The sequence below is a fragment of the Vulpes vulpes genome, chromosome 13 (genome assembly GCF_048418805.1).
Source record: "Vulpes vulpes isolate BD-2025 chromosome 13, VulVul3, whole genome shotgun sequence".
Lineage (NCBI taxonomy): Eukaryota > Metazoa > Chordata > Mammalia > Carnivora > Canidae > Vulpes > Vulpes vulpes.
This window is the reverse complement of record NC_132792.1, coordinates 97,871,074-97,896,834: the sequence shown is the minus strand read 5'-3', so window position 1 is coordinate 97,896,834 and position 25,761 is coordinate 97,871,074. Positions and strand designations below refer to the sequence as shown.

General features: G+C 36.1%; 1 protein-coding gene across 2 annotated transcripts in view; it reads right to left on the bottom strand.

Annotated features, from left to right (window-relative positions):
* Positions 1-25,761, bottom strand: part of PSMA8 (proteasome 20S subunit alpha 8) — a 53,846-nt gene that overhangs the window by 8,293 nt on the left and 19,792 nt on the right. For both annotated transcript variants that reach the window (XM_026006506.2, XM_072735135.1), the window contains exons 2-4: positions 18,201-18,327; positions 5,951-6,075; positions 2,464-2,586 (exon numbers count right to left, since the gene is read on the bottom strand). In XM_026006506.2, the coding sequence (XP_025862291.2) occupies positions 2,464-2,586; positions 5,951-6,075; positions 18,201-18,327 (375 nt within the window). The remainder of the gene's footprint in view (positions 1-2,463; positions 2,587-5,950; positions 6,076-18,200; positions 18,328-25,761) is intronic.

Below are 25,761 nucleotides of genomic sequence, written 5' to 3'. Positions count from 1 at the left end.
ACTGAGACTGTTACTTGGCAATTTTGAACACCTCATGCCTTTGAACCAGTAGGCTATCAAAAAGATGGTATGATTTATTCTGATTATCAAGATAAATAAAGTTACTGTTATATAATGGGACCAGGAAGGAGATGTCTAAAACTCTCATAGTATTCTCATGTAAAGTGAAAAAAGCTAATGGAAGGCTCTATAATCCATTAAGACAGGATCATTACTGGACCATAATGTTAAAAAAAAAAAAAGTTTGTGTTACATACCAGGTAAAGAACCCCAACAAACCAAAGTTCCGGTTGATATCAGAGGTTTCTGTTCTCATTTCTGCTACAGGTCATGTGGCCACAGTTTATATTTTTAATCTCCTATTTCTACTACCCATTTCACATGTCCTCTATGTGCACCTTATAAAACTACATCACTGCAAAGTGTTGTCACCATATGGTACCATAACTGTGCCCTCAATGGCCCATTATATCACTTTATCAGGCTACTGGTATAGTAAATCAGAGTAAAAAACAAAATATAGAAATGGGTGAAAAGGGGAAAAAAACCCACCTGATCTCACAGCTAAAGTGCTATATGTAGTCTCCCCAAAACAGAAATTCTACCACAAGATTTTATTCTACTTTTTAAGACTGGATAACAGAATTTATGTAACACACATAGGGAATCATTTGGCCCCAGCAGAATGTAATGGAAGGAACACTGTACTAATAAAGCAGAAGACCCTGAGTTCTAATGACAGGTTTCTTATTAACTAATGATGTGAACCTAAAAAACAAACAAAAACCAACTTAACTCCTGAGTCTCACTTACCAAATATGTAAAATTAAAGTTTTCTAATGTTTTTTGTTATTTTTTTAAAGCTGCATTTGATTTCAACCAAAATCTTACGAGAAAGTACAATATGTGAAATCAGTTAAATGATGACACATGGCCTTCAGATACCACAACAAAGCATAGTTTCAAACCTAGATGATAAACAAAATTCCCAACAATTAAAAAAATTCCATAATTTTCCTAACTAGTTGGCTTTAAAATAAAACAAAAATGCTTCTCTGAATGACCCTAAGGAGCAATCAAATTAAAATGGAAAATTATGTAAACTTGGAAGTTGTTATGATATTGAAACGAAGTGTAATGATGTAATGATTAATACAAACAGAAGATGGCAGACTTTAAAATATTTAGAGAAAGACTGAGGGTAGTAACTTGTTTTGTTCAAGGTATAGATTTGGGAGGCATAAGAAATCTAGTACATGTAAAGGATTTCTTAAATTGGCAGAAAAAAGTCTGGTATTTGCAGTAGGTAAATTCATAGTTTCTGATTATCAATTAGTTTGTCTAGTTAGCTTAAAAGAAGATGTGAAGCTAACAAAATAATCAGATCTTTGTGGCAAAAATATAATCTACTGTTTTACTGACCTGGTTAATTAGTTTATAAAACAGTATGAGTATGGTCAGCACAGATCAATTCCTTTAGTTAATACAGGCATAAAGACCAAGGCAATTTTTCCCATTAATTTATTTGGTTTTTAATAACAGTAAAATAAACACTTCATGAAATTATTTAAAGCTTGGGTATTTAAACTTTTAATAAAGTAAAAATTATTTAGATTCTATAATGTACTTCTATTTTTATATATGAAAATATATAAAAATTTATTTCTGGAAATTGCCACTAGGTTTTTTTATTAGATTTGAATGTACCATTAAACAAAGTATTTGGGTACTGAAAGAAAAATAATTTATGCAGAAAACAAACTATATTCCAGGAATTATATGGAGACAATTGTAATATACTTCTACATAGATTCATAGTTTGGGTACTCTAACTCTCCTAGAGTAGAGAATGCATTAAATGTCTTACTATGGGGTTTATTTCTTTTATTATTTTTTTATTTTTTAAAGATTTTGTTTATTTATTCATGAGAGACACAGAGAATAGGAGGCAGAGACATAGGCAGAGAGAGAAGCAGGCTCCATGCAGGGAGCCCGATATGGGACTGGATTCTGGGACTCCAGGATCACGCCCTGGGCTGAAGGCAGGTGCTCAGCCGCTGAGCCACCCAGGTGTCCCTCACTATAGGGTTTAAATGCTCATTCAATTCTATATTAAAAGCAGAAAGAGGGATGCTTTGATATGCATATGATACAGTACTTATTTGAAAGAATGAATGAGGAATAGGAATTGGATATATCTCTAATTTGGCCATTTATATATATTTAGGTTTGTCACATCTTTTCAAAAGTAAGGAAAAGACCCTGTGATTAATGAACCAAAGTGTTTCTCTGTCCATCAAAAATCATCATAGTTGCTGACTAGCTAAATGATTACATAAAGTTTGTACCACTATCAGTACTTTAATGCAATATAACTTTTTTCATGTCCCTGAAAGCAATAAAACATTTACTGTGAATACATTTACTCAACTTCTAAAATATATTAACAAATTCATGACTTACCTTCCAAGCATGGTAAGTACCAGAGGGATCAGTCTGATACAATCTTGGGATACCATCATCATCAAAACCTACAATTAAGGCAGAAATGCCAAAAGGTCTTCGTCCATTGCTTTGTGTATATCTCTGAAAAATAAAATGTTTTTATAACTACTTCCAGTATGAGGCCATACAAAGAACAGCACTATTACTTATTAACTAAGAAATCTTAATAATAGGGGCACCTCAGTGGCTCAGTTGGTTGAGCCTTCAACTCAGGTCATGATCTCAAGGTCCTGGGATGGAGCCCCATGTTGCACTCCCTGCTCAGTGGGGAGTCTGCTTCTTCCTCTTCCACGCCTCCTTCCGCCCCAGTTTGTGCTGTGTCTCCCCCAAATAAATAAATAATCTTAAAAAAATTTTAATAGTAAATAAGGTACTCCTGGTGCAATGATCTTCTTTGTCAATTCTTGTTGTAATATCCTCTTCCTTTTTATGGACTAACTTCAATTTATGATGAAATTTTAGTGAAATTAATGTATACAGCGTATAAAATAAAAAGTAAGTTTGCTTATATATGGTCTTAAAAGTATTTTTTGTTGCTTTATATATTTTTTCATAACATAACTGGATTGTAATCTTATTAACATAGCAGAAAACCGTATGTCACACCATTTTGGTTCCTCCTAGTAAAGCTGATTTTAATGAGCTGTGCTTTGGAAACAAGTTCTGGGGGTTTACTCTGAGAGACACTGTAATTGTTACTTTTATAATCAATATTCTTACTTGATACTATTATTATCAAGTATATTCTGTTCACTATATACCAGGTTATCTCTACATAAAACCCAACTAAGACATTCTTTCAGTTCCTGAACAAGGAAACCTTTGTCTCTCTGGAAGAAAAAGCATGTTTTTTCCTCCCAGACAGCAGGGCACTGGAAACCAATTGTATTTCTTTTTTACTTTAGTGCCGAGAACTTCCTGGATAGTGCTCCAAAGCGTAGAATTCACACTAATTCTGAGACTGGTGCCCCTAGAAGTTGTACAGAGGGCAGCCCTGACAGAAAGCTCAAGCTCATACCTTTTTTTCATTTTTGTATTTTATTATTATGTATTTTTATTAGCTATCTCAAATTTGGAATGCAAATAGTTGGGCTACAAAGGTAAATAAACTATTAAAGAACAGAGTTTATGACTTCATTCTTTTGTATTGCCTAATATTCCTAGTTTACACAGAGGTATGAAGGGAATGGTTTGTAAAATATACCTCAGAAGAAAGACCCTTTTGTTTAATCAATCATGTTTTTTTTCTCTTTAATGAAAAAATAGTACTTGCATAGGTTAAAGTAATTTAAAAGTATAAAAGTATACATAAAGGATCTCCTTTGTCTCTGAGCCCCAGGCCCCTTCCCAGTAGCAACCACACTGTTACAGGTTTACAATGAATACTAAATGTTCTATGTGGAGGCTCTATAATACTAGAAGAAAAACTAAAAACCAAGGTTGGGAACCTTGTATACACAATGTTCTACATGTTGCTTTTTTGGTGGATACAGTGTGGACCTCAGCATCAGGCTTGAACTCATGACCCTGAGATCAAGACCTGAGGTGGAATCAAGAGTTGGATGCTAAGCCCACTGAGCCATGTAGGCACTCCAGTGGATACCTGTTTAACCACTGAGAAAATGAAAGCAAATAAAAAGAGCAGAGTAATATAAAAATGTTGGACTTCCTTGCAACATAAATTAAATTGAAAAAAAAAATAAGGTAACTCTATAAGTATGTAATTTAAAACTTTTAATATCTAGAATAGTTTATTAAAATAAATCTCTACATGGACTAATGTTAAAATCCATGCTAGAAATATTCTAAATGGGGATCCCTGGGTGGCGCAGCGGTTTGGCGCCTGCCTTTGGCCCAGGGCGCGATCCTGGAGACCCGGGATCGAATCCCACATCGGGCTCCCAGTGCATGGAGCCTGCTTCTCCCTCTGCCTGTGTCTCTGCCTCTCTCTCTGTGTGTGTGTGTGTGACTATCATAAATAAATAAAAATTTTAAAAAAAGAGAAATATTCTAAATGCTTTGTGTATTAAATTAAATAATTTAATAATATATTAAATAATTAATAATTATTTAATCCATAATGCAACTCAACAACATAGGTATAATTGTAATGTTTATTCTATAATAAGAAAATTAAGACAAAACAGGCTAACTAGTATGCTCACGGCACTAACTAGGAAGTAGGGAAGTAGCAGAGCCAGTATTCAAAACTCCCAAATTCTGGCTCCTAGAGGCACATTCTTTTTTTTTTTTTTTTTTTTTTTTTCCCTAGAGGCACATTCTTAACCACAGGAGTACCTGTCAAAAGGAAAGACAGTTTACACCAGAAGAAATGAAAATAGTAAACCAACATGTGGAAGAAAATCAACCTCACTACTGATTATAAAATACAATTTAAAACAACAGCTATAGTACTATGTTATACTTACTTGAAAAATAAAAATGAAAACCCAAGGCTGATGATCCTTCAGGGATACATTTATGCATTGCTGGTTGCACAATAAAAATTGGTTCAATCTTTTTAGCAAGCAATTTAGCTACGTATAACTAGTCTTAAAACCAATTATAAATCTCTAATCTAGTAATCTCATACTAAAAATTAATTTAATGATTTAATTCAAAAAAGAGAAAAGCTGTGACAAAGATAGAGTAATGCTATTAAAGTACTAAATGAGAGAATAAGAAAGGGAAAGACTGGAAACAATCTAAATAATTACCAGTGAGGAACTGGAAACAGTATTTTATATAGTTAGTAAGAATGGTAAGTATGCATAAGGACTATGCTGACATAAAGGACACATAAAATGATAGAGAACAAATCCTTATATGCATCATGATTATACTTAATGTCAAACCATGTATCTACGTAAGGACTCAGAAGTCATATCCAGGGGCACCTGGGTGGTTCAGTTGGTTGAGTGTTAGACTCTTGATTTCAGCTCAGGTCATGATCTCAGGATTGTGAGACTGAGCCCCATGTTGGGCTATGCGCTGAGTGTGAAGCCTGCTTAAGATTCTCTTTCTTCCTCTCCTTCCTTCCCTCCCCATTGTATCTCTAAAATAATAAATAAATAAATCTTTTTAAAAAAGTCATATCCAATGATCAATGGTGTTTAGGTTTGTAGGTGAAAGAACTATGATTTTTTTTTCTAGTAAACATTTAAAAAAGAGTTTTTATTACTGTATCTACAGAGGTGTAGAAATCTTAAATGAGATTTATTGCTTTTTTTAAATTTTAATATAATTCCTAGAATTGATAGTGATTGAGATTTCTAATGTTCAGATCAGTCCACTGGAATAAGAGTGTGAGTATGAAGTAAGTGTGAGAAGGAATAATGAGTTTAGTAGATTTAACAGATCAAATGACTGGAGTTATTGTAGCATTCCCATGATAGGAACCATAATGATGCAGAACCTGAGGAAATCTGTTGAAATATTGGCTTACCTGCTTTAAGGTTGCTATGAAGCGAGTTATATATTCTACAGTGACTGGGTCCTCAACTGTAAGCTTATGACTCTGGCACTCCACACGGGCTCTGTTTATTACTACTCTAGCATCAGCAGTCAGTCCTGTAAAAGTAAGTAATACAAAAACGAATGACTCTTTCCTGGTTAAAAGTGTTTGTTTTGTTTTTAGCTACCATGAAATCTTTCTTGTAATTTCCATTTTTTTCAGTATATGTCCATTATAAATAATTTATAAAATAATACCACTCATGTGATATTCAACACTTAATCTGATGCATTCATATTTACTTTTTAAAGAAAATAGTTTGATTTTTTTAAGATTTTTTATTTATTCATGAGAGACACACAGAGAGAGGCAGAGACATAGGCAGAGGGAGAAGCAGGCTCCATGCAGCGAGCCCGATGTGGGACTCTGTCCCGGGTCTCCATCATCACGCCCTGGGCCGAAGACAGGCGCACTCACCACTGAGCCACCCAGGTGTCCCTAAAGAAAATAGTTTTAAAGAATAATAGGTAAACACTAACGTTAAGTAAATTTTCCCAAAGATCAAAATGTTTTAAGTCACAGTAGCTAGGCTGGTTATTAGTTTTTATTAAACATTTTCTAAAAATCTATGTAATCATATCTTCTTAAAATTATTTTTTGGGAAGGTATCAATGGCAGACTGATCAAAGGCTGATAGTTTATCCTGGTTCCAAAATCAATATACTCATTACTCATTACCCAAATCATTAAGTAAGCTGGATTTCTCCTTGTGGAAATAATATTACTTCATTATCAAACACATATCCGTTGAATTCAAACTGCATTCAATGTAACTGTGACATATGATTTCTCTTAGGTTTTTGTCTAAGATTAAGGGTTTGAAAATCAAGAATGTTAAAAAAGAAAAAGAAGACACTGTCTCCCTTTTGCCATACCAAAACATCATGTAATGAATTTGCAAAACCTCCATAAGGAAATAGAGTGTTTCTATAAAAGTAACTGACCCAAACCTTAAGTGCAAGGGTTGCAAACATTTCTATTCAAGAGGTCTTTGGCATTTGACCTTTATGTGGCCATTTTCTTTCTCCATTCTCTCAATGGCACACTGCCAGGAAGATGCATTCACAAAATCGTGTGTAACAATCATTTCTGACATAATCATCAGTCTTTTGCAGTCACAAACTAGTGTTCCATTTCCACACCATTTCAAATTGTGTTTCTACAAACCTGGAAGAATTGTCAATCCCTGAAGATAATGATAGTCAACAATGAAGAACCTGTCACAATGTGCCACTAAGAATCACTCTAACACTCATCGGTAGGGTGCATTTGAATCAGATAGTTACAGAAAAAGTGATTCTCTGCTCTCTGCAAACATTGTATGAGAGAAGCGCCTGGCTGTCTCAGTCAGTTGAGCATGTGACTTTTGATCTTGGGGTGGTGAGTTCAAGCTCCACTTTGGGTGTAGAATTTACTTAAAAAAAATATAAAAAATTTATAAAGGGATTTCTCAATTGGGTTTTCATATACAGGTCACTGAGTGTTCTCCTTAAAGCATTTATTTTTTTAAAAAAAATGTTATATGAGGGGGCCTGGCTGGCCTCGTTGGTAGAACATGTGGCTCTTGATCTTGGGGTTGTGAGTTTGAGCCCCAAGAGGGTGAAGTCTACATTATAAAAAAGGTTTAAAAATTTATTAATAAATGTTATAGGAGAGAAAAATGGGAAGAGATTAACTTTACCTATCCTGTGGATTAAAAACTATACTCAATTGGAAAATATGATCAGAAAGGATATTTCTAAGTTATTTCCTCTTTACTATGTAAATATGAACCAAAGCTACAGAAACATAAAAGTATGCTTAAACAGTAGTAACATAACTAATTCAAGAAAAAAATTAGTGATAAATTTGCCAAACCATATGAGTAATAGTTATGTGATTGTATTTGTTTATAATATAAGAAATAGCAATTACACTAATCTATACTAAATGGCTAGGAAAAAGAGAACTTCAATTTATTTTTTTTTAGGATTTTATTAATATATTCATGAGAGACACACAGAAAGAAGCAGGCAGAGGGAGGAGCAGACTCCTTACAGGGAGCCCAATGTGGGACTCAATCCCAGGACCCTGAGATCACGACCAGAGCCAAAGACAGATGCTCAACCACTGAGCCACCCAGGTGCCCCAGAACAACTTCAGTTTAAAGATAGCATTGAAAACTGCAATCTCATATTCTGTAGGTTACCTTTTAGTTTTGTTATTTCCTTCACTGTGTAAAAAGCTTTTTATTTTGATGAAGTCCCAATAATTAATGTTTGCTTTTATTTTCCTCGGCTCAGGAGAATATCAAGAAAGAAGTTACCGCCTCTGTTCTCCTCTAGGGTTTTTATGGTTTCAGGTCTCACATTTAGGTCTTTAATCCATTTTGAATTTATTTTTGTGTATGGTATAAGAAAGTGGCCCAGTTTCATTTTTCTGCATGTTGCTGTCCAGTTTGCCCAACACCATTTGTCGAAGAGACTTTTTTTTTTTGAGGCAGTCTTTTTCCCATTGGATATTCTTTCCTGCTTTGTTGAAGATAATTGACCATGTAGTTGTGGGTTCATTTCTGGGTATTCTCTTCTGTTGCATTGATCTATGTATCTGTTTTTGTGCCCATACCATACTGTTTTGTAATATTACTTGAAGTCTGGAATTGTGATGCCTGCATTTCTTTCTCAAGGTTTCTTTGGCTATACAAGGTCTTTTGTGGTTCCATAAAAGTTTTAAGATTGTTTGTTCTAGCTCTGTGAAAAACGCTGTTGGTATTTTGTTTGAAGGGATTGCATTAAATGTGTAGATTGCTTTGGGCAGCATAGACATTTTACCAATATTTGTTCATCCTACATAATGGGAGAAGATATTTGTAAATGGCATATCTGATAAAGGCTTGTATATAAAATATATAAAAAATTACAAAATCAAACCCCCAACATGAATATTCTAATTAAAAATGGGCAGAATATTAGTTGACCATAAAGTTGAGGGTCCACTTTTGGATTCTCTATTCTGTTCCATTGATCTATGTGTCTGCTTTTGTGCCAGTACCATACTGTCTTGATTAGCACAGCTTTGTAGTACATCCTGAAATCTGGCATTGTGATGCCCCCAACTATGGTTTTCTTTTTTAAAATTCCCCTGGCTATTCGGGGTCTTTTCTGATTCCACACAAATCTTAAGATAATTTGTTCCAACCTTCTGAAGAAAGTCCATGGTATTTTGATAGGGATTGCATTAAATGTGTAAGTTGCCCTAGGTAGCATTGACATTTTCACAATATTAATTCGACAAAGGAGGAAAGACTATCCACTGGAAAAAAAAAAACAGCCTCTTCAATAAATGGTGCTGAGAAAATTGGACATCCACATGCAGAAGAATGAAACTGGACCGACCATTCTCTTACACCATACACAAAGATAAACTCAAAATGGATGAAAGATCTAAATGTGAGACAAGATTCCACCAAAATCCTAGAGGAGAACACAGACAATACCCTTTTTGAACTTGGCCACAGTAACTTCTTGCAAGATACATCCATGAAGGCAAGAGAAACAAAAGCAAAAATGGGGTGGTGGAAAGGGAGGTGGGTGGGGGGTGGGGGTGATTGGGTGATGGGCACTGAGGGGGGCATTTGATGGGATGAGCACTGGGTGTTATGCTATATGTTGGCAAATGAACTCCAATAAAAAATTTTTAAAAATTAAAAATAAATAAAAATGGGCAGAAGATATGAATAGATTTTTAAAGAAAACATGCAGATGTCCAACAGACACATGAAAAGATGCTCCACATCACTCATCATTAGGGAGATACAAATCAAAACTACAATGAAATATCACATCTGTCAGAATGGCTAAAACTAACAACACAAGAAACAACAGGTGTCGGTGAGGATGTGGAGAAAGGGGAACCCTCTTACACTGCTGGTGGGAATGCAAACTGGTACACCCACTCTGGAAAACAGTATGGAGGTTCCTCAAAAAGTTAAAAATATGACTACCCTATAATCCAAGAATTGCACTACTAGGTATTTACCCAAAGGGATATATATGCACCCCAATGTTTATAGCAGCATTATCTATAGTAGCCAAATTATGGAAATAGTCCAAGTCCCACTGGCTGATAAATGGATAAAGATGTGGTACACACACACACACACACACACACACACACACACACACACACACAGGAATATTATTCAGCCTTAAAAAGAACAAAATATTGCCATTTGCAATGATATGGATGGAGCTAGAGAATATTATGCTAAGCAAAATAAGTCAGAGAAAGACTAATATATGATTTCAGTCATATCTGAAACTTAAGAAACAAAACAAATGAGCAAAGGGGAAAAAGAGAGACAATGGATGAAATAGGTGATGGGGATTAAACAGTGCACTTGTGATGAGCACTGAGTGTTGTTAGAAGTGTTGAATCAGTATATTATATACCTGAAACTAATTACACTGTATGTTAACTGGAATTAATTAATTAATTAATTAATTAATTTTGTTAACTGGAATTTAAATAAAAACTTAAAAAGTTACAATTTCACTTCTCTTATAAATAAGCAATCTATAGAAGAAAAAAGTCCTCAGTCTAGTGCTTTTAAATTCATACCACAACTTTATCTTGAAGATACTTTCACAAGGCAGAATTTCTACTTTTAAATGGAATTGGACATGGTACATGAAAGAGCTATTTTTTCAAAATCTTTAATTTTTTTTCCCTTAGGGCTGTTTTCTTTTCTTTTTTTTTAAGATTTTATTTATTTATTCATGAGAGAGAGAGAGAGAGAGAGAGAGAGGCAGAGACACAGGCCGAGGGAGGAGCAGGCTCCGTGCAGGGAGCCTGATGTGGGACTTGATCCCTGGTCTCCAGGATCAGGCCCTGGGCTGAAGGCTAAACCGCTGAGCCACCCAGGCTGCCCCAGGGCTGTTTTCTAAACATTAAAGTACAATATAACAATATTGACAAAAGAATGTGATTTTTTTCAAGATGAAACTCTGTTTTTTTTTTTCTGATATGTACTCATTGTAAAATATTCCAACAGAGGGAATAAAAACTACTATATAACTCCACAAGTTATAAACAAAACAATATTATACATATGTTTTTAAAAAGATTTTATTGATTTATTCATGAGAGACAGATAGAGAGGCAGAGACAGGCAGAGGGAGAGGCAGGCTCCTCGCAGGGAGCTCAATGTGGGACTCAATCCTCGGACTCCAGGGTCACGCCCTGAGTCAAGGGCAGGCAGACACGCTCAACTGCTGAGCCAGCCAGGCATCCCAACAAAATTATACATATTATTCACTAACCAGATTTTTAATGTGTATTGTGAATACTTTATGGTGTCAATATGTATAGATCCTATGACCTCCTTTTAAAAAAAATTAAATTCAATTTAGTTAAGATATAGAGTAATATTGGTTTCAGGAATTTAGTGATTCATCACTTACATATAACATCTAGTGCTCATCCCAACAAACACCCTCTTTAATACCCATCACCCATTTAGCCCATCCCCCTCACCCATCTCCCCTCCAGCAACCCTGTTTGTTCTCTTAACTACAGAGTCTCTTATAGTTTGCTTTCCCCTGTGTTCTCCTCTAGGATTTTGATGGTTTCCCGTCTTAAACTTAGGTCTTTCATCTACTTTGAGTTTATTGTGTATGGTGTATATAAGTGGCCCACTTTCATTTTTCTGCATGTTGCTGTCCAGTTTTCCCAACACTATTTGTTAAAGAGTCTTTTTCCACACGATATTCTTTCCTGCTTTGTTGAAGATTAGTTGACTATATAGTTGTGGGCCATGACCTCCTTTTTAAACTGCTACTAAATAAGAATAATAACATGCTAGTAGTAGTAGTAATTGTAGTGGTAATATTAATAATATATGCTCTAAATGTTCTTAATGTTTCTTATGTATTAACTCATTTAATTCTTGTAACAAATCAATAAGATACACACTGTCATTAACCTCATGTTAAAGAAGACTAAACTGAGGCAAGAGCAGTTAAGTCGGGGATCCCTGGGTGGTGCAGCGGTTTGGCGCCTGCCTTTGGCCCAGGGCGCGATCCTGGAGACCTGGGATCGAATCCCACGTCGGGCTCCCGGCGCATGGAGCCTGCTTCTCCCTCCGCCTGTGTCTCTGCCTCTCTCTCTCTCTCTCTCTGTGACTATCATAAATAAATAAAAAAAAAAAAAAAAAAAATTAAAAAAAAAAAAAAAAAAAAAAAAAAAAAAGAGCAGTTAAGTCTATCACAGGTATATTGGACAAGGGAGTCTGGCTTAGAACCCAGCTGGTATGGTTCCAGAGCCTATAGTTTTAAGCAACTGCTTGGATATGCCATCTAGTTCCCCAATAATAGACATTTAGGTATTTTCCAATTATGAAAATCAATGTGGGGAAAAGTATTAGTAAGTGCTTATTTTATTCTGCTAAAAAGTCATATTCATATAAAATTTAATTTTATATGAGTCAGAAAAGTACGCATACCGGAAGTTAAAGCATTCCATATTATTTATACTAAGATGATTTCATTTTAAATTTTTTCTTTTATTATAGTAAAATATACAAAACATGAAATTTATCATTTTAACAATTTCTTTTTTTTTAAGATTTTATTTATTTATTCATAAGAGACACAGAGAGAGAGGGAGGCAGAGACGCAGGCAGAGGGAGAAGCAGGCTCCATGCAAGTAGCCCGATGTGGGACTCAATCCTGGGACTCCAGGATCACGCCCTGGGCCGAAGGCAGGCTCTTAAACCACTGAGCCACCCACGGACCCCCTCATTTTAACCATTTCTCAGTTTAAAAACAGTTCAGTGGAATTAAAAACTTTTACACTGTTGGAAAATCATCACCATCCATTTCTAGGACTTTTTATTTTCCCCAACTGAAACTCTGAGTCCATGAAATAACCTCCCAGTCCCCCTCCACCACAGCCCCTGGCAACCAACATTCTACTTTCTGTTGTTGATGAATTTGACTATTCCAGTACTCCTATAAAGTGGAACTATATATAATTATACTATTATGACCACTTATTTCACATACTATAATGTCTTCCAAGATTCATCCATGTTATAGTATGTTGTCAGAATTTCCTTCCTTTTTATGACTGAATTATATTCCATTGTATGTATACAGCACATTATGTTTACCCACTCATTCACTGATGGATACCTGGGCTGTTTCCATCTTTTACCTATTGTGACTAACACTCCTATAAATATGGGTATACAAATATCTCTTTGAGTCCCTGCTTTCAGTTCTTTTAGATATATACCCAGAAGTGGAATGGTTGGATCACATGGTAATTCTGTTTAATTTTTTAAAAAACACCATATTGTTTTCAGTAGTGACTATACCGTTTTACATTCTCACCTACTGTACACAAAGTTTGGAATTCTCCAGTCTTGTTAATCCTTATTTTGTTTGTTTTCTTGATAGCCATCCTAATGGATGAGAAGTGGCAATTCATTGTGGTTTTGATTTGCATTTCTCTAATGATTAGTGACACTGAATATTTTTTCATGTGTTTATTGGCCATTCTATACCTTCTTTGGATAAATATTTAAATTCTTTGCTCATTTTTGAATTGGGGTGTCTGCTTGTTATGTTCTAAGCATTCTTTATGTATTCTGGCTATTACTCCCTTCTCAGATACACAGTTTTACAAATATTTTCTCCCATTCCACAGACTGCTGTTTTACTCTATTGACTTTGTCCTTTGATGCATTACAATTTTTGATTTTGAGGTTGTCCAGTTTACTATTTCTTTCTTTTTCGCCTGTGCTTTTGGTCTCAGATCCAAAAAATCATTACCAAATCCAATCTCATGAAAATTTTCTCCTACATATTCTTCTATGTTTCAAAGTTTTAGGTTTTAATTTTAGTTAACTCATTTTGAGTTAACTTTTGTATATGGTGTTAGGTAAGGTTCTACTTTATTCTTCTACACGGAGATATCTTGTTTCCCTAGCACCATTTGTTGAAAAAACTGTCTCTTCTCCACTGAATGGTCTTGGCAACTTTGTCAAACAAAAACCATTTGGCCATATATTTGAGGATTATTTCTGGGCTCTTTATTATATTCTTTTGGTCTTTATGTTAGTACCACAGTATTTTGATTACTGTAGCTTTGTAGTAAGTTTTGTAGTAAGCTTTGTAGTAAGAAAGAAATCAGGAAGCATGAATTGTCCAAATTTGTTATTTTTCAAGACTGTTTTGAGATTCCATATGAATTTTTTTTCTATTTCTGCAAAAAAAAAAAAAAACACAAATCCATTGAGTTTTTTTTTAAAGATTTTATTTATTCATGAGAGACAGAGAGAGAGAGAGAGAAAGAGAGGCAGAGACACAGGCAGAGGGAGAAGCAGGCTCCATGCAGGGGCCCAACGTGGGACTCTATCCCGGGTCTCCAGGATCACACACTGGGCTAAAGGCGGTGCTAAACCACTGAGCCACCTGGGCTGCCCCATTGAAATTTTGATAGGGATAACTACATCATTGCTTTGGGTAGTACTGATATCTTAACAATATTAGCCTTCTAATCCACCACCAGGGGGTGTCTTTTTATTTATTTATTTATTTATTTATTTATTTATTTATTTATTTATTTATTTATTTAGATTTATTTATTCATTTGAGAGAGAGAGAGAGAGAGAGGGAGAGTATGCATGCAGGGAGGGGAGGGGCATAGGGTAGGAGGAGAGAGAGCACAGAGCCCAACTCATGGCTCAATCTCATGACCCTGAAATGACCTGAGCTGAAACCAAGAGTCAGACACTTAACCAACTGCGCCACCAAGGTGCCCCTGTCTTTACAATTATTTGTGTCATCTTCAATTTCTTTCAGCAATGTTTTATATTTTTTAGTATACAAGCCCTCTGTCTCCTTGGTTAAGTTTATTCCTAATTATTTTATTCTTTTTGATTCTATTGTAAATAAAATTACTTCTCTTAATTTCCTTTTCAGATTGTTCATTGTCAGTATATAGAAATGCAATTGATTTGTGTTGACACTGTTTCCTGAAACTTTGTTCAATTTAGTTATTACCTCTTAACATTTTTTTGCGTGTGTGTGGAATCTTTAGGGTTTTCTATATACAAGATCTGCAAAGAGAGCTAATTTTATGTCTTCCTTTCCAATTTGGATCCTTTTTTTCCGTGCCTAATTGCTCAGGCTAGGACTTTATTATGTTAAATGGAAATGGCAAAAGCAGTCATCCTTGACTTATTCCTGATCTTAGAGGAAGCTCTTTCAGTTTTTTTTAACTATGATGTTCTCTGTTGAGTTTTTCATAAATTGTCTTTATTATGTTGAGATCTTTTCCTTCTATTCCTAGGTTGTTGAGTTTTCATCATAAAAGGGTATTGAATTTTGTCAAATTCTTTTTCTGCATCAATTAGATGATCATGTAGTTTTTCCCTTCATTTTGTTAATGCGGTATATTACACTGATTGATTTTCATGTGTTGAACTATCTTTACACATCAGAAATAATCCAGTTTGGGACTGCAGGGACCCTGTCAGTACAGTGGGCAAGTATTTAAAAATGACACTAGCCTGAGCTGAAGTAACAGGACACTCCCGTGGAGACTGTCTCTGACATCAGCTTGAGCTATATTTATTAGTTTCTGACACTAATATGTACCCTAGGGCTAGGTACCCTAGCCCAGCCAGGGGCCTACACAGATGGGGGCTCTAGGGCCTAACTGAGGTCCTGTGCTGAGCTGGCCTGGACTGTACTTGCTGTCCTGGGGATACCAGGACAAAACCGGTACCAAAACCTATCTCCAGGAGTTTCTGCCCCTGCTCCTCCAGAACATCCAGGAAGGGCCAGGGAAGCTCCAGCTGCTGTGCTGCACCCTGAGCAAGGTGTTGGATCACCACTGCAGCCTGCTGGCACTTATGAAGTTCTTCCTAGACGTGACCTTCTGGAGCAGATAGCTTCGAAGCCAGCTCAGCCTTATACTCATTGCCTTGATGCTAGATCAGCAAGAGACATACTCCCTCTCTGGCAAGAGAAGGCCCACTGTCTTTGCTCAGCTGGCTCCTGACCTTCATGAGGCCATCATCCCTCTTGTAGGACTTGGACTCTGAGACCTTGCAACCCTGCCAGGAGCAATAGCCAAAAGCCAGTGCCAAATTAGACCACAAGGTCTGCTACCTGTGCCACAGCTTTCTGACACGGGCCAGGGTGATGGCCAGGACATTACTCCAGACCAATGGGGAGAGATGCAGTTTGCTGTGCAAGCAGTTGCTCTGGCATATTAGCACCCATATCCAAGAGAGCCCCTGGCCACACACTGAACCAGATTCAAGGACTTGGCTGCTCAGACCTACATCTGCTGGCAGAAGCTGCTGGCCCACTGCCAGCCCCAAGTCCTGTAAAGGACTACAAAGACTAAGGGAGGCCCTGGAAAGGCCAAGGTGGCAGGGCAGCGGTGGCCCTAGACTCTTGGCACTTGGGTGAAATGAACAGGGCTCAGGGAATACAAGGGAGTGAAGAACTGAGGCCAGAGGAGGACCATTGTGATGAAGCAAGAGCCTGCCTCAGCACTGCCCCTGAGCCCCACGAGGCAATGGATGTGGCCTCTCCCTGCCTGGCGCACTCCTCAGCTCTCTTCTGTCAGCTGTCTCCTCTGCTACAGAGCCTTTGTCTCCACACTCGTTTCCCTAAGGCCTCCTCACTTTCCTTCCTCTCTCTATCAGTAATGTGAGCTTTCTTTGTGCACACTGAAGTCTTATTTCAGAAAAAGAAAAATAAAATGGGTGCATGGGCATTCATCCACGACAAGAAACATGCCTTGTTTGCTATAATACAGAGGCAAATAAGCACTTAAAAATCTGCTCAACATTATTAGCCATGAGTCAAATGCAAATTAAACCCACAATGAGACAGTGCGACATACTTAGAAAAATGTCTGAAATTAAAAATAGTAACAACACCAAAGGCTGCTGAGGATGTAGAGAAAATGAATCATTTATACACCGCTAGTAAGAATGTAAAATAGTTCAGGCACTCTGGAAAACAATTTGCCAGCTTTTTATAAACTAAGCATGTATTACCATACGACCCAAGAACCGTACTCTTGAGCATTTATCGCAAAAAAGGGAAAACCTATGTTCATACAAAAACCTGTACATAAATGTTCTCACCAGCTTTATTTCTAATGGGCAAAAACTAGAAACAATCCAAATGTCCTTCAACCAGTGAGTTGTTAACAAAAGTGTGGTATATCCATGTCATGGAACACTTTTCAGCCATAAGAAACAAGTGACTAATGATATATGCAACAACTTGGATGGAAATGCAAGGGAATTATGCTGAACAAGAAAAGCCAAGATGAAAAGGTTATATATCACAGGGTTCTATTCATAGAACATTCTCAAAATGCCAAAATTGTAGAAATGGAACAGAGAATGGATTAGTGGCTGCCAGAGGAATAGCATGAGGTAGTCCTGTGTTGGTGGAAGAGTTATGTATCTTGATTGTGGTGATGGTAATATGAACTTACACATGTGATAAGTCTAATAAAACTACACACATGCACATATGAATGAATGCATGTAAAACTGTTTAATTTGAATAAACTATGTGGCTTGTAACAATGTCAATGTACTATTTTTTGAAGATGTTAGAATCGGGGGAAGCTCAGTAAAGGAGATTTCCCTGTGTTTTAATTTTTTTTTAAAGATTTACTTATTTTAGAAAGAGTGAGAGAGCTCGCACACAAGTGGGAGGGGTAGGGAGAGGGAGAGAGAATCTCAAGCAGACTCTCCACAAGGCTCGATCCCACAACATGGAGATCACAACCCTAGCCAAAACCAAGAGTCAGATGCTCAACCTGCCATGCCACTCAGGCGCTCACCCCCCGCCATGTTTTTTTAATGACTTCCTGAATATAATTATTTCTATGTAAAAGGTTTAAAAAGAAAACACAGCTACCTGAAGTTATAATTAAGGTACCATAATATATATCTTTAAACATTTATGTTTTATCAAAGCTATCAGAAATCCATGTTTATAGAGGTGTGATTTTCCAGAAATGATAGGGTATACTGTTTGTGTTAAATAAGAAATGGAGCATATCTCCATGTGTTACATAAATGTAGCAGGATGACTATAGGAGGAGCCTGTAGTATTACCCTATCATACTATGATCATGACCGTAGTTCCATAAGTACCTGCAAAAGCCATGCAAACATGGTCATCAAGGGCACAAATCTTTCTCACAGTTCTTTCATCTTGAAGCTTGGCAACAGATTTTTTTTCTACTCCAAGCACAACTATATCAGTACCTCGGATTCCAACCTGTCGAGTGATTAAAAAAAAAAAACAACATAATTAGTTGTCAGTTTTAACATTAAAATGAATTTTATTCTAATACATATGTTGTAGGAAAGGCTTTTATCTAACCATTCAATAAAACTGAGAAAAGTAAACTTCCAAGAAAACAGCTGGATAGGTACATGATTACTAGAAGTCCATTCTCCAAACCCAAAGCAATTAAGACAAGTAGGTAGGAATTGGAAGAATATACCACAAATGCTGAAACTAGATGAGTGTCCTAACTCAAAGAATACGCCTGAAGAAGTACTAACTATACATATAGAACAATTTTAACCAAAATGAAAAAAAATGCTGGGAATCCATATGGATTCCTTATAGAATGGGCAATACTAGTATTGGTGGTAGAGGTAGTATAGAAAACTAAGTACATAAAATTCTGAAAGCTTTCCCATATATCTCAAAATTTGTAGGGATAATGCTTGGGGGGCATAAGCAGCCAAGAGAAAGACTAAATGCACTCACTCTAGTTCAATGATCAACAAAACCTCATTTCAAACATGAATACAAGAGGAATAATTCTTGTTCCTCCCTCTACTCCTTCCCTTGGGAGTGAAGTGGGAAAATGTTTTAAAAATAATGCGTAAGGATAATAGTTCTCAAATTGGGACTTCTGTAGAAACCTGCCCATATTCTCAGGGGTAATCTATGAGAAGTTTAATTCTGTATTACAGTGGTAATCTAAATACTTTGATATAGGTATTTGTTATTTTTAAAAAAAGGTTTTATTTATTTGAGAGAGAGAATGTGTGTGTGTGCGTGTGTGTGTATGAGGTGGGAGGTGGCATGACCTGAGCCAAAGGCAGACACTTAACCAAGAGAGCCACCCAGGGACCCCTTGATATAGGTATTTATGTTTATGATTGCTGTGTAGCTAAGTGTGATATTGGTACTCACTATGCAAATATATGTGCTTTGAATTAGTATCACTTAAATAGAAATACAGAACAGGTTAAATACAGAACTAGACCTGGAATTACCTCTTTCAATTAAATAAAACTTAAGATAATTTATAAAGGCTTTTTCTCTTTCTGTTCCCTCACTTCATTCCAGTCTGTCAGTTTATCTGATAGGTCTTTCCCTAATCATCCTATCTAAAATCAATAGCTCTCCCTTAACACTCCCACCCTTATCTAAAAGACTCATGTTAAACTTTATAGCCTGTATGGATTATGCCTTCTTATCAAGCCATGAGACATCATAACAATATAATATATTATGACTCAAGAAAATCTCAGTATTTTTTCCAAACTTGTAATAAATTGATCACTACATAGAATTTTTAGAATTCTCACTTAAACAGTTTTGACTTAATAAAGAAATTAAAACTTCCAATACAGACTATCTAGAAAATGTTTATAATGAAAATCCTAATATCAAAGTCTTTTAGTGTGGGTAAAACTATTCTCAGAAGAAAATGCATAATCTCATTTTATAAAATCAAATTAAAAATTAATTATGAATTTATTTAAGAGGTTCAAAAAGGAATAAAAGTATTTAAGCTTACAGGGTGAAATAAGGAAAAAGCAGAAATTAATGATTATGGAGAAAACAATAAAACTGGTAAGTAATACCAAGAAATAGTTTTTTTAAGATAATGAAAAGATGGCTCAGTTAATCTAACCAAGAGGGGCAAGTGTAAAAAATGTATACAAGTGTGAAAAATCAAGAATTTAAAAATTGTAAGTCTAAGCTAACCAATGTGAAAACCTGAGTGAAAAGGATGACAGACTAAATTCAAAATTGCCCATGCAGACTCAAGAAAATATAGAAAACCCCAGTCTCCCTAACAAACATGGAATAATTTCAAAAACAAGTGTCATACCTGGAAGGTTCATGGATGAATTTTTCCTGATCATCTGAGAAAATGAGTCATTGTCCATTCTAATGTTCAAGTCAAAAACCCAGTTATCCTTTATAGCTCCTCCTCTCACACCATCCATTTCCAATCAATTACCTTGTTTTTGTCCATTTTACCTACAAAAGTTATCCAACTTCCCAACAACACTCTAGTATAAGCAACCATCATTTCTTGCCTGGACTATAAAGGACTGCATAGCCTAAGAGATTTTTCACTTTGTACTTTTCTACTCTCTCCACCTCTCCATCCTCCCACCCTCATCCCATACTGCCATCTAGTCTTCACAAGACTGCCAGGGTGAACATTTAAAAACTTGAGTAGGGTCAAATTGCTCTCCAGTTGAATATCCTTCCACAGCACTCCACTGCACTTAGAAAATCTTTTTAAACTCTTTAGTCTTTCCTATAAAGCTGGGCATGATCTAGCTCCTGTGTATTTCTCCAATAGTATGTCATTGTTATTCTAATTCTAGCCACTTACCTTCTTATTTTATTTTATTTTTTTCATTACCTTCTTTCAAGACTTTCAAGCACAATTCTGTTTCCCTCTGAATTTTCATACGTAATATTCCCTCTGCCTGGAATGCTTCTCTTCCTATTTCAAGTCTCAATTTCCATTTCACCTCAAGGAGTCCTCCTCTATAATTCTTTAAACAACAACCAGTTCTTTTCTTTCAGTCAACACATTCATAATTATTTGTCATTATACTTGTCTCTCCAAATAGTAGTATCTCTGAAGGCAAGGAAACAGATGAATCTGGAAAGTGGGACACTCCATTGAATAATTAACCCTGTCTCTTCAAGAAGTCAAAGCCATGAAAAAAAGAGGAGATGCTGTTCAAGGATAAAACAGATACCTAAGGGCTAAGCACAGTACATGGACTTTAGATTCAGACTCAAACAACACAATTACAAAGAGATATTTTATGAGCAGTGTGGGAAATCAGAAGGTAGACTATTTCATTAGAAGTGATAATGGTCTTAAGAAACAACTTTATTGAGACGCCTGGCTGGCTCAGTGGTTGAGCATCTGCCTTTGGCTTAGGGTGTGATCCTGGAGTCCCTGGATCGAGTCCCACATTGGGCTTCCTGCATGGAGCCTGCTATTCCCTCTGCCTATGTCTCTGCCCCTCTCTCTCTGTGTCTCCTATGAATAAATAAATAAAAATCTTTAAAAAAAAAAAAAAGAACTTTATTTTTCAGAGATGTATGCCAAAATACTTATTGATGAAATATCTTGTTATCTGGGATTTATTTTAAAATACTCCACTGAAGAATGAATTTCAACCTATACTTCACACTATATACAAAAGTTAACTCAAATAGATCACAGATTTAAATGTAAAATGCAAAACTATAAACTTCTGGGAAAAAATACAGGAGGAAAATTTTGGGATCTAGGCAAAGGGTTCTTAAACTTGACACCAAAAAATATGAACCATAAGAGGAAAAATTGTTAATCTGGGTCTCATCAAAATTATAAACTTTTGCTCTATCAAAGTCCATGTGAAGATGAAAACACTAGCTACAAAGAGGGAGAAAATATTTGCAAACCCATATCTGACGAAAGACTAGAATCTAGAATATATGAAGAACTGTCGAAACTCAACAGTGGAAAAAGCCAATCCAGTTAGAAAGTGGATAAAAGATACGAAAGATATTTCACTGAAGAAGACATACAGATGGCAAATGAGCACATGAAAATCTGTTTGACATCATTAGCCATTTAACAACTGATTTAAAACCAAGATGAGGTATCACTATACACTTATCAGAATGAATAAAATGAAAAATAGTAACACCAAATGTTGGTGGGGATGTAAAATGATACAGCTACTCTGGGAAACAATTTAGTAGTTACTTATAAAACCAAACGTGCAATTACCATATGATCCAGTAACTGCAGTTGATTTATACCAGAGAAATAAAAACTTATGTTTACACAAAAAACTGCTATAAATTTTTATAGCATATCTATAAATAATAGCTCCAAACTGTAAATAACCCAAATGTTTTTGAACATTTGGTACATCCATACTGTTATACACTGTGGTACATCCATACTACGGAATACTACTTAGCAATAAAACGTTGATACATACAACAACTTAGATGAACCTCAAGGGAAAAAAAGCAAATCCCAAAGATTTCATACTGTATGATACCATTTACATAATATTTTGAAATGAAAAAATTTTAGAAATGGTGAACAAATGACTGCCTCTGGAATGAGGGCTATGGATAGGAGGGTGTGTGGAGCAGGGTAGAGAGGTGGGTATGGTTATTTTTTTTGGGGGGGTTATTAAACAACAGCTTACGGAATCCTTGTGGAGTTGGTACTGTTCTATATCTTGACTGTGGAAACAAGAAAGTACACAGGCAATAAAAATCTGACAGAACTTAATATATATACAAATTAGTACAAGTGATACTGAAGAAATCTGAATAAAATAGGTAAGCTTGTATCAATGTCAATAACCTGGTTATAGCCATTTGCAATGACCTGGAAAGAAAAAAAAAAAACCTGGTTATGATATTCTGCCATAGTTCTGCAAATGCTACCATTAGCAGAAAATGGGAAAAGTACACAAGGAATCTCTATGTGTTATTTCTTTTTTTTTTTAAGTTTCAATATTTAAGTAATCTCTACACCCAACATGAGGCTTGAACTCATGATCCTGTGATCAAGAGCTGCATGCTTTACCAACTGAGCCAGCTAGATGCCCCCAAATCTCTGTTTATTATTTCTTACAACTGCATGTGAAATCTACAATTATCTCAATAAAAATTTCAATTAAAATTACTCCAATGGAAAGAGGGAAAAGTTGGGGGAAAGATAAAACAAGTTGGTAAATGTTGATAATTGTTGGAGCTGGGTAATAGGTATACAGAGGTTCATTATGGTATTCCCTTTATATCTTTGTGTGTTCAAAATATACCATAATATAAAGTTAAAAATAAATAAACATAAAACAAACAAACCTTGAATTTCTCTATCGGCTTTTTCTCACCAACAATTTAAACACATGCTAAAGTCTCCCTTATCTTTTTTTTTTTTTTTAAGATGTATTTATTGACTCATGATAGACTCATGATAGATAGAGAGAGAGAGGCAGAGACACAGGCAGAAGAAGCAGGCTCCATGCCTGGGAACCCGACGCAGGACTTGATCCCGGGTCTCCAGGATCGCGCCCTGGGCCAAAGGCAGGCGCTAAACCACTGAGCCACCCAGGGATCCCCAAGTCTCCCTTATCTTAAACAAAGTCTTAAAGACCACTTCACTTCAATCTCACTCCTCTCTCAAACCCTTCAAGCGCAAATATTGTCATCATCCCTTAGCTGATGGCAACATGGTTTCTAGCCCCAATCCTCTCAGAGTTTAGTCAAGGTCGACTACATACAAGTTACTAAAGTCTCTTATGGTTGTGGGCTAAACTCTACATAGTGCATTAGTAAAGAAGAATACTCAATAATACTCTTTTACTTGATCAACATACATTTTGAGCAGGGGAGAGAAATGATGTAGTCAAAATTACTATCTTCAGCCCATATCAATCTCCTGAGTTCCAAACACATATATTTAGATATACTCATGCCTCATAGTCTCTGTGGGTCAGGAATATGGACACAGTTTACCCTTTGGTTTAGGGTCTCTCACAAGCCTGCAATCAAACTGCCCTCCAGGACTGCACTCATGTCACGGCTCATGAGGGACAATCCATTTCCAAGCTCGCTTACGTGATTGTTAGATTCAGTTCCTCACAGATTGTTGGGACTAAGGATCTCAGTTTCTTACTGTGTCTTGAACAGAAGCTTCTCTCAATTCCTTGCTACATAGGATCCTCCATAGGGCAACTCAAAATGGCAGCTATGTTTCACAAGAACAAGCAAGCAAGAATGAAAGAGGATGAACAAGAGATAAGTCACCATCTCTTTGTAACTTAGCCTCTAAAGTGACATCCCATCACTTTTGCCTATCCCATTCCCTAGAAGCAAGTCACTAGATTCAGCCCACACCCAAGGGGAGAGGATTACACAAGGGCATGAGCACCAGAAAGTGGGGATCACTGGAGGTCATTTTAGAAGTTACCTACTATAGTTCCCATAAGCATCTCAACGTCAACAAGTCCAAACCTCTATCCTTCAGTCAAACTTAGAGCTTCATATTCCCTAAGAAATAGTAGGGCCATGTACTAAGAGGCTAAATCCTCCTTCTTCAGTACCTCCTACTCTCCCTTCCCCATACCATATAAATAATAAGCAAATTGTATCAAATATACCACTAAAGTTTCTCTGGAATCTGCCTTATTCCCACTTCTGCTCCAATTATCTGTCAGCTGGATTGCTTCACAGACTCCTATGTGGTTTCCCTGCTTTCAGTCTTGATATCATTGAATCCACTGACTACACTGGAGTCTGAGAAATCTTTGAAAAATAAAAACGTGAAAAAAAATCTGAATGTGGTATTCCTCTACTTAAAAACTTGTACTAGTAAAGATCATTTCTCACTAAGCATACTGAGACAGCACAGAGCTGGACTTGGAATAAAAAGATCTAGGGACTATAGTATTTACTCTCTGTGCATTGGCCTTTTGCTCTCTTAATGTAGAGAAGCTTTCCCTGATACAGAAAAAAAAGATGGCCACTGGCAATCTTGGACCACATCCTAACAAGTTATCCCAGATAAAAAAAAAAACTACCACTATCTCTAGTCTAAAAAGTCCTAAGGATGGACTTATATTGGCTAGATTTGAGTCACGTGCTCATCACTGTGTCCAGGAGAACAGAAACTATAAATGATTCTACCTGGGTCATGTGAGTACCTCTGTGCTTGGACAAATGTAATCTGTTACTAGAAGGACAGATCAGTAGTGATCTAGAGAATGACAACAGGCACATTAAAACTCTTCAAAGCCTCTTATTTCCTTAAAGTCATTCTATGATACAGTCCCTCTTTCTAGCTTTACTTTTTTCTATTTTCACATTGCTTCAGCAATCTGGAATGCCTTCCAATTCATAGAATATAGTTACTTTTTGTTATTTGGTCTTCTACATGCTATTTCCTTTGTCTAAAATACTCTTTCTTTTTTCCACTTTTCAACCCGTCTACCATTCATCTTTCAAGTGTCTATTTATATACTACTTCCTCAGGAGAAACCCCCTAACACCTAGATTCCCATACTCTTTCCCCCTCATAATACTCATGATGACTTTAGGCCTTGTTAGGACTATTTACTTAATCATCCAAAGTGCCTGCTAGATAGTAAGCTCCTTAAGGACAGGGAGTGAATCTATCTTATTCATTCTGAAACCCTAGGACCCAGCACCATGTTTGGCATACATAAATGTATCAACAAAAATGTCCTGAAATAATAAACGAATGCACTAGAAGAACCACAGACAAAAGTGAAGGGAAAAGAGAAAATGAAGAGATAGTAAATAATAGCTTTTATTAAGTACCTACTGTGAACCAAACACTGTGCAAGATGCTTAACACATATTATTAGCTCATTTAATTTTCACATCAGCCCTATGAAG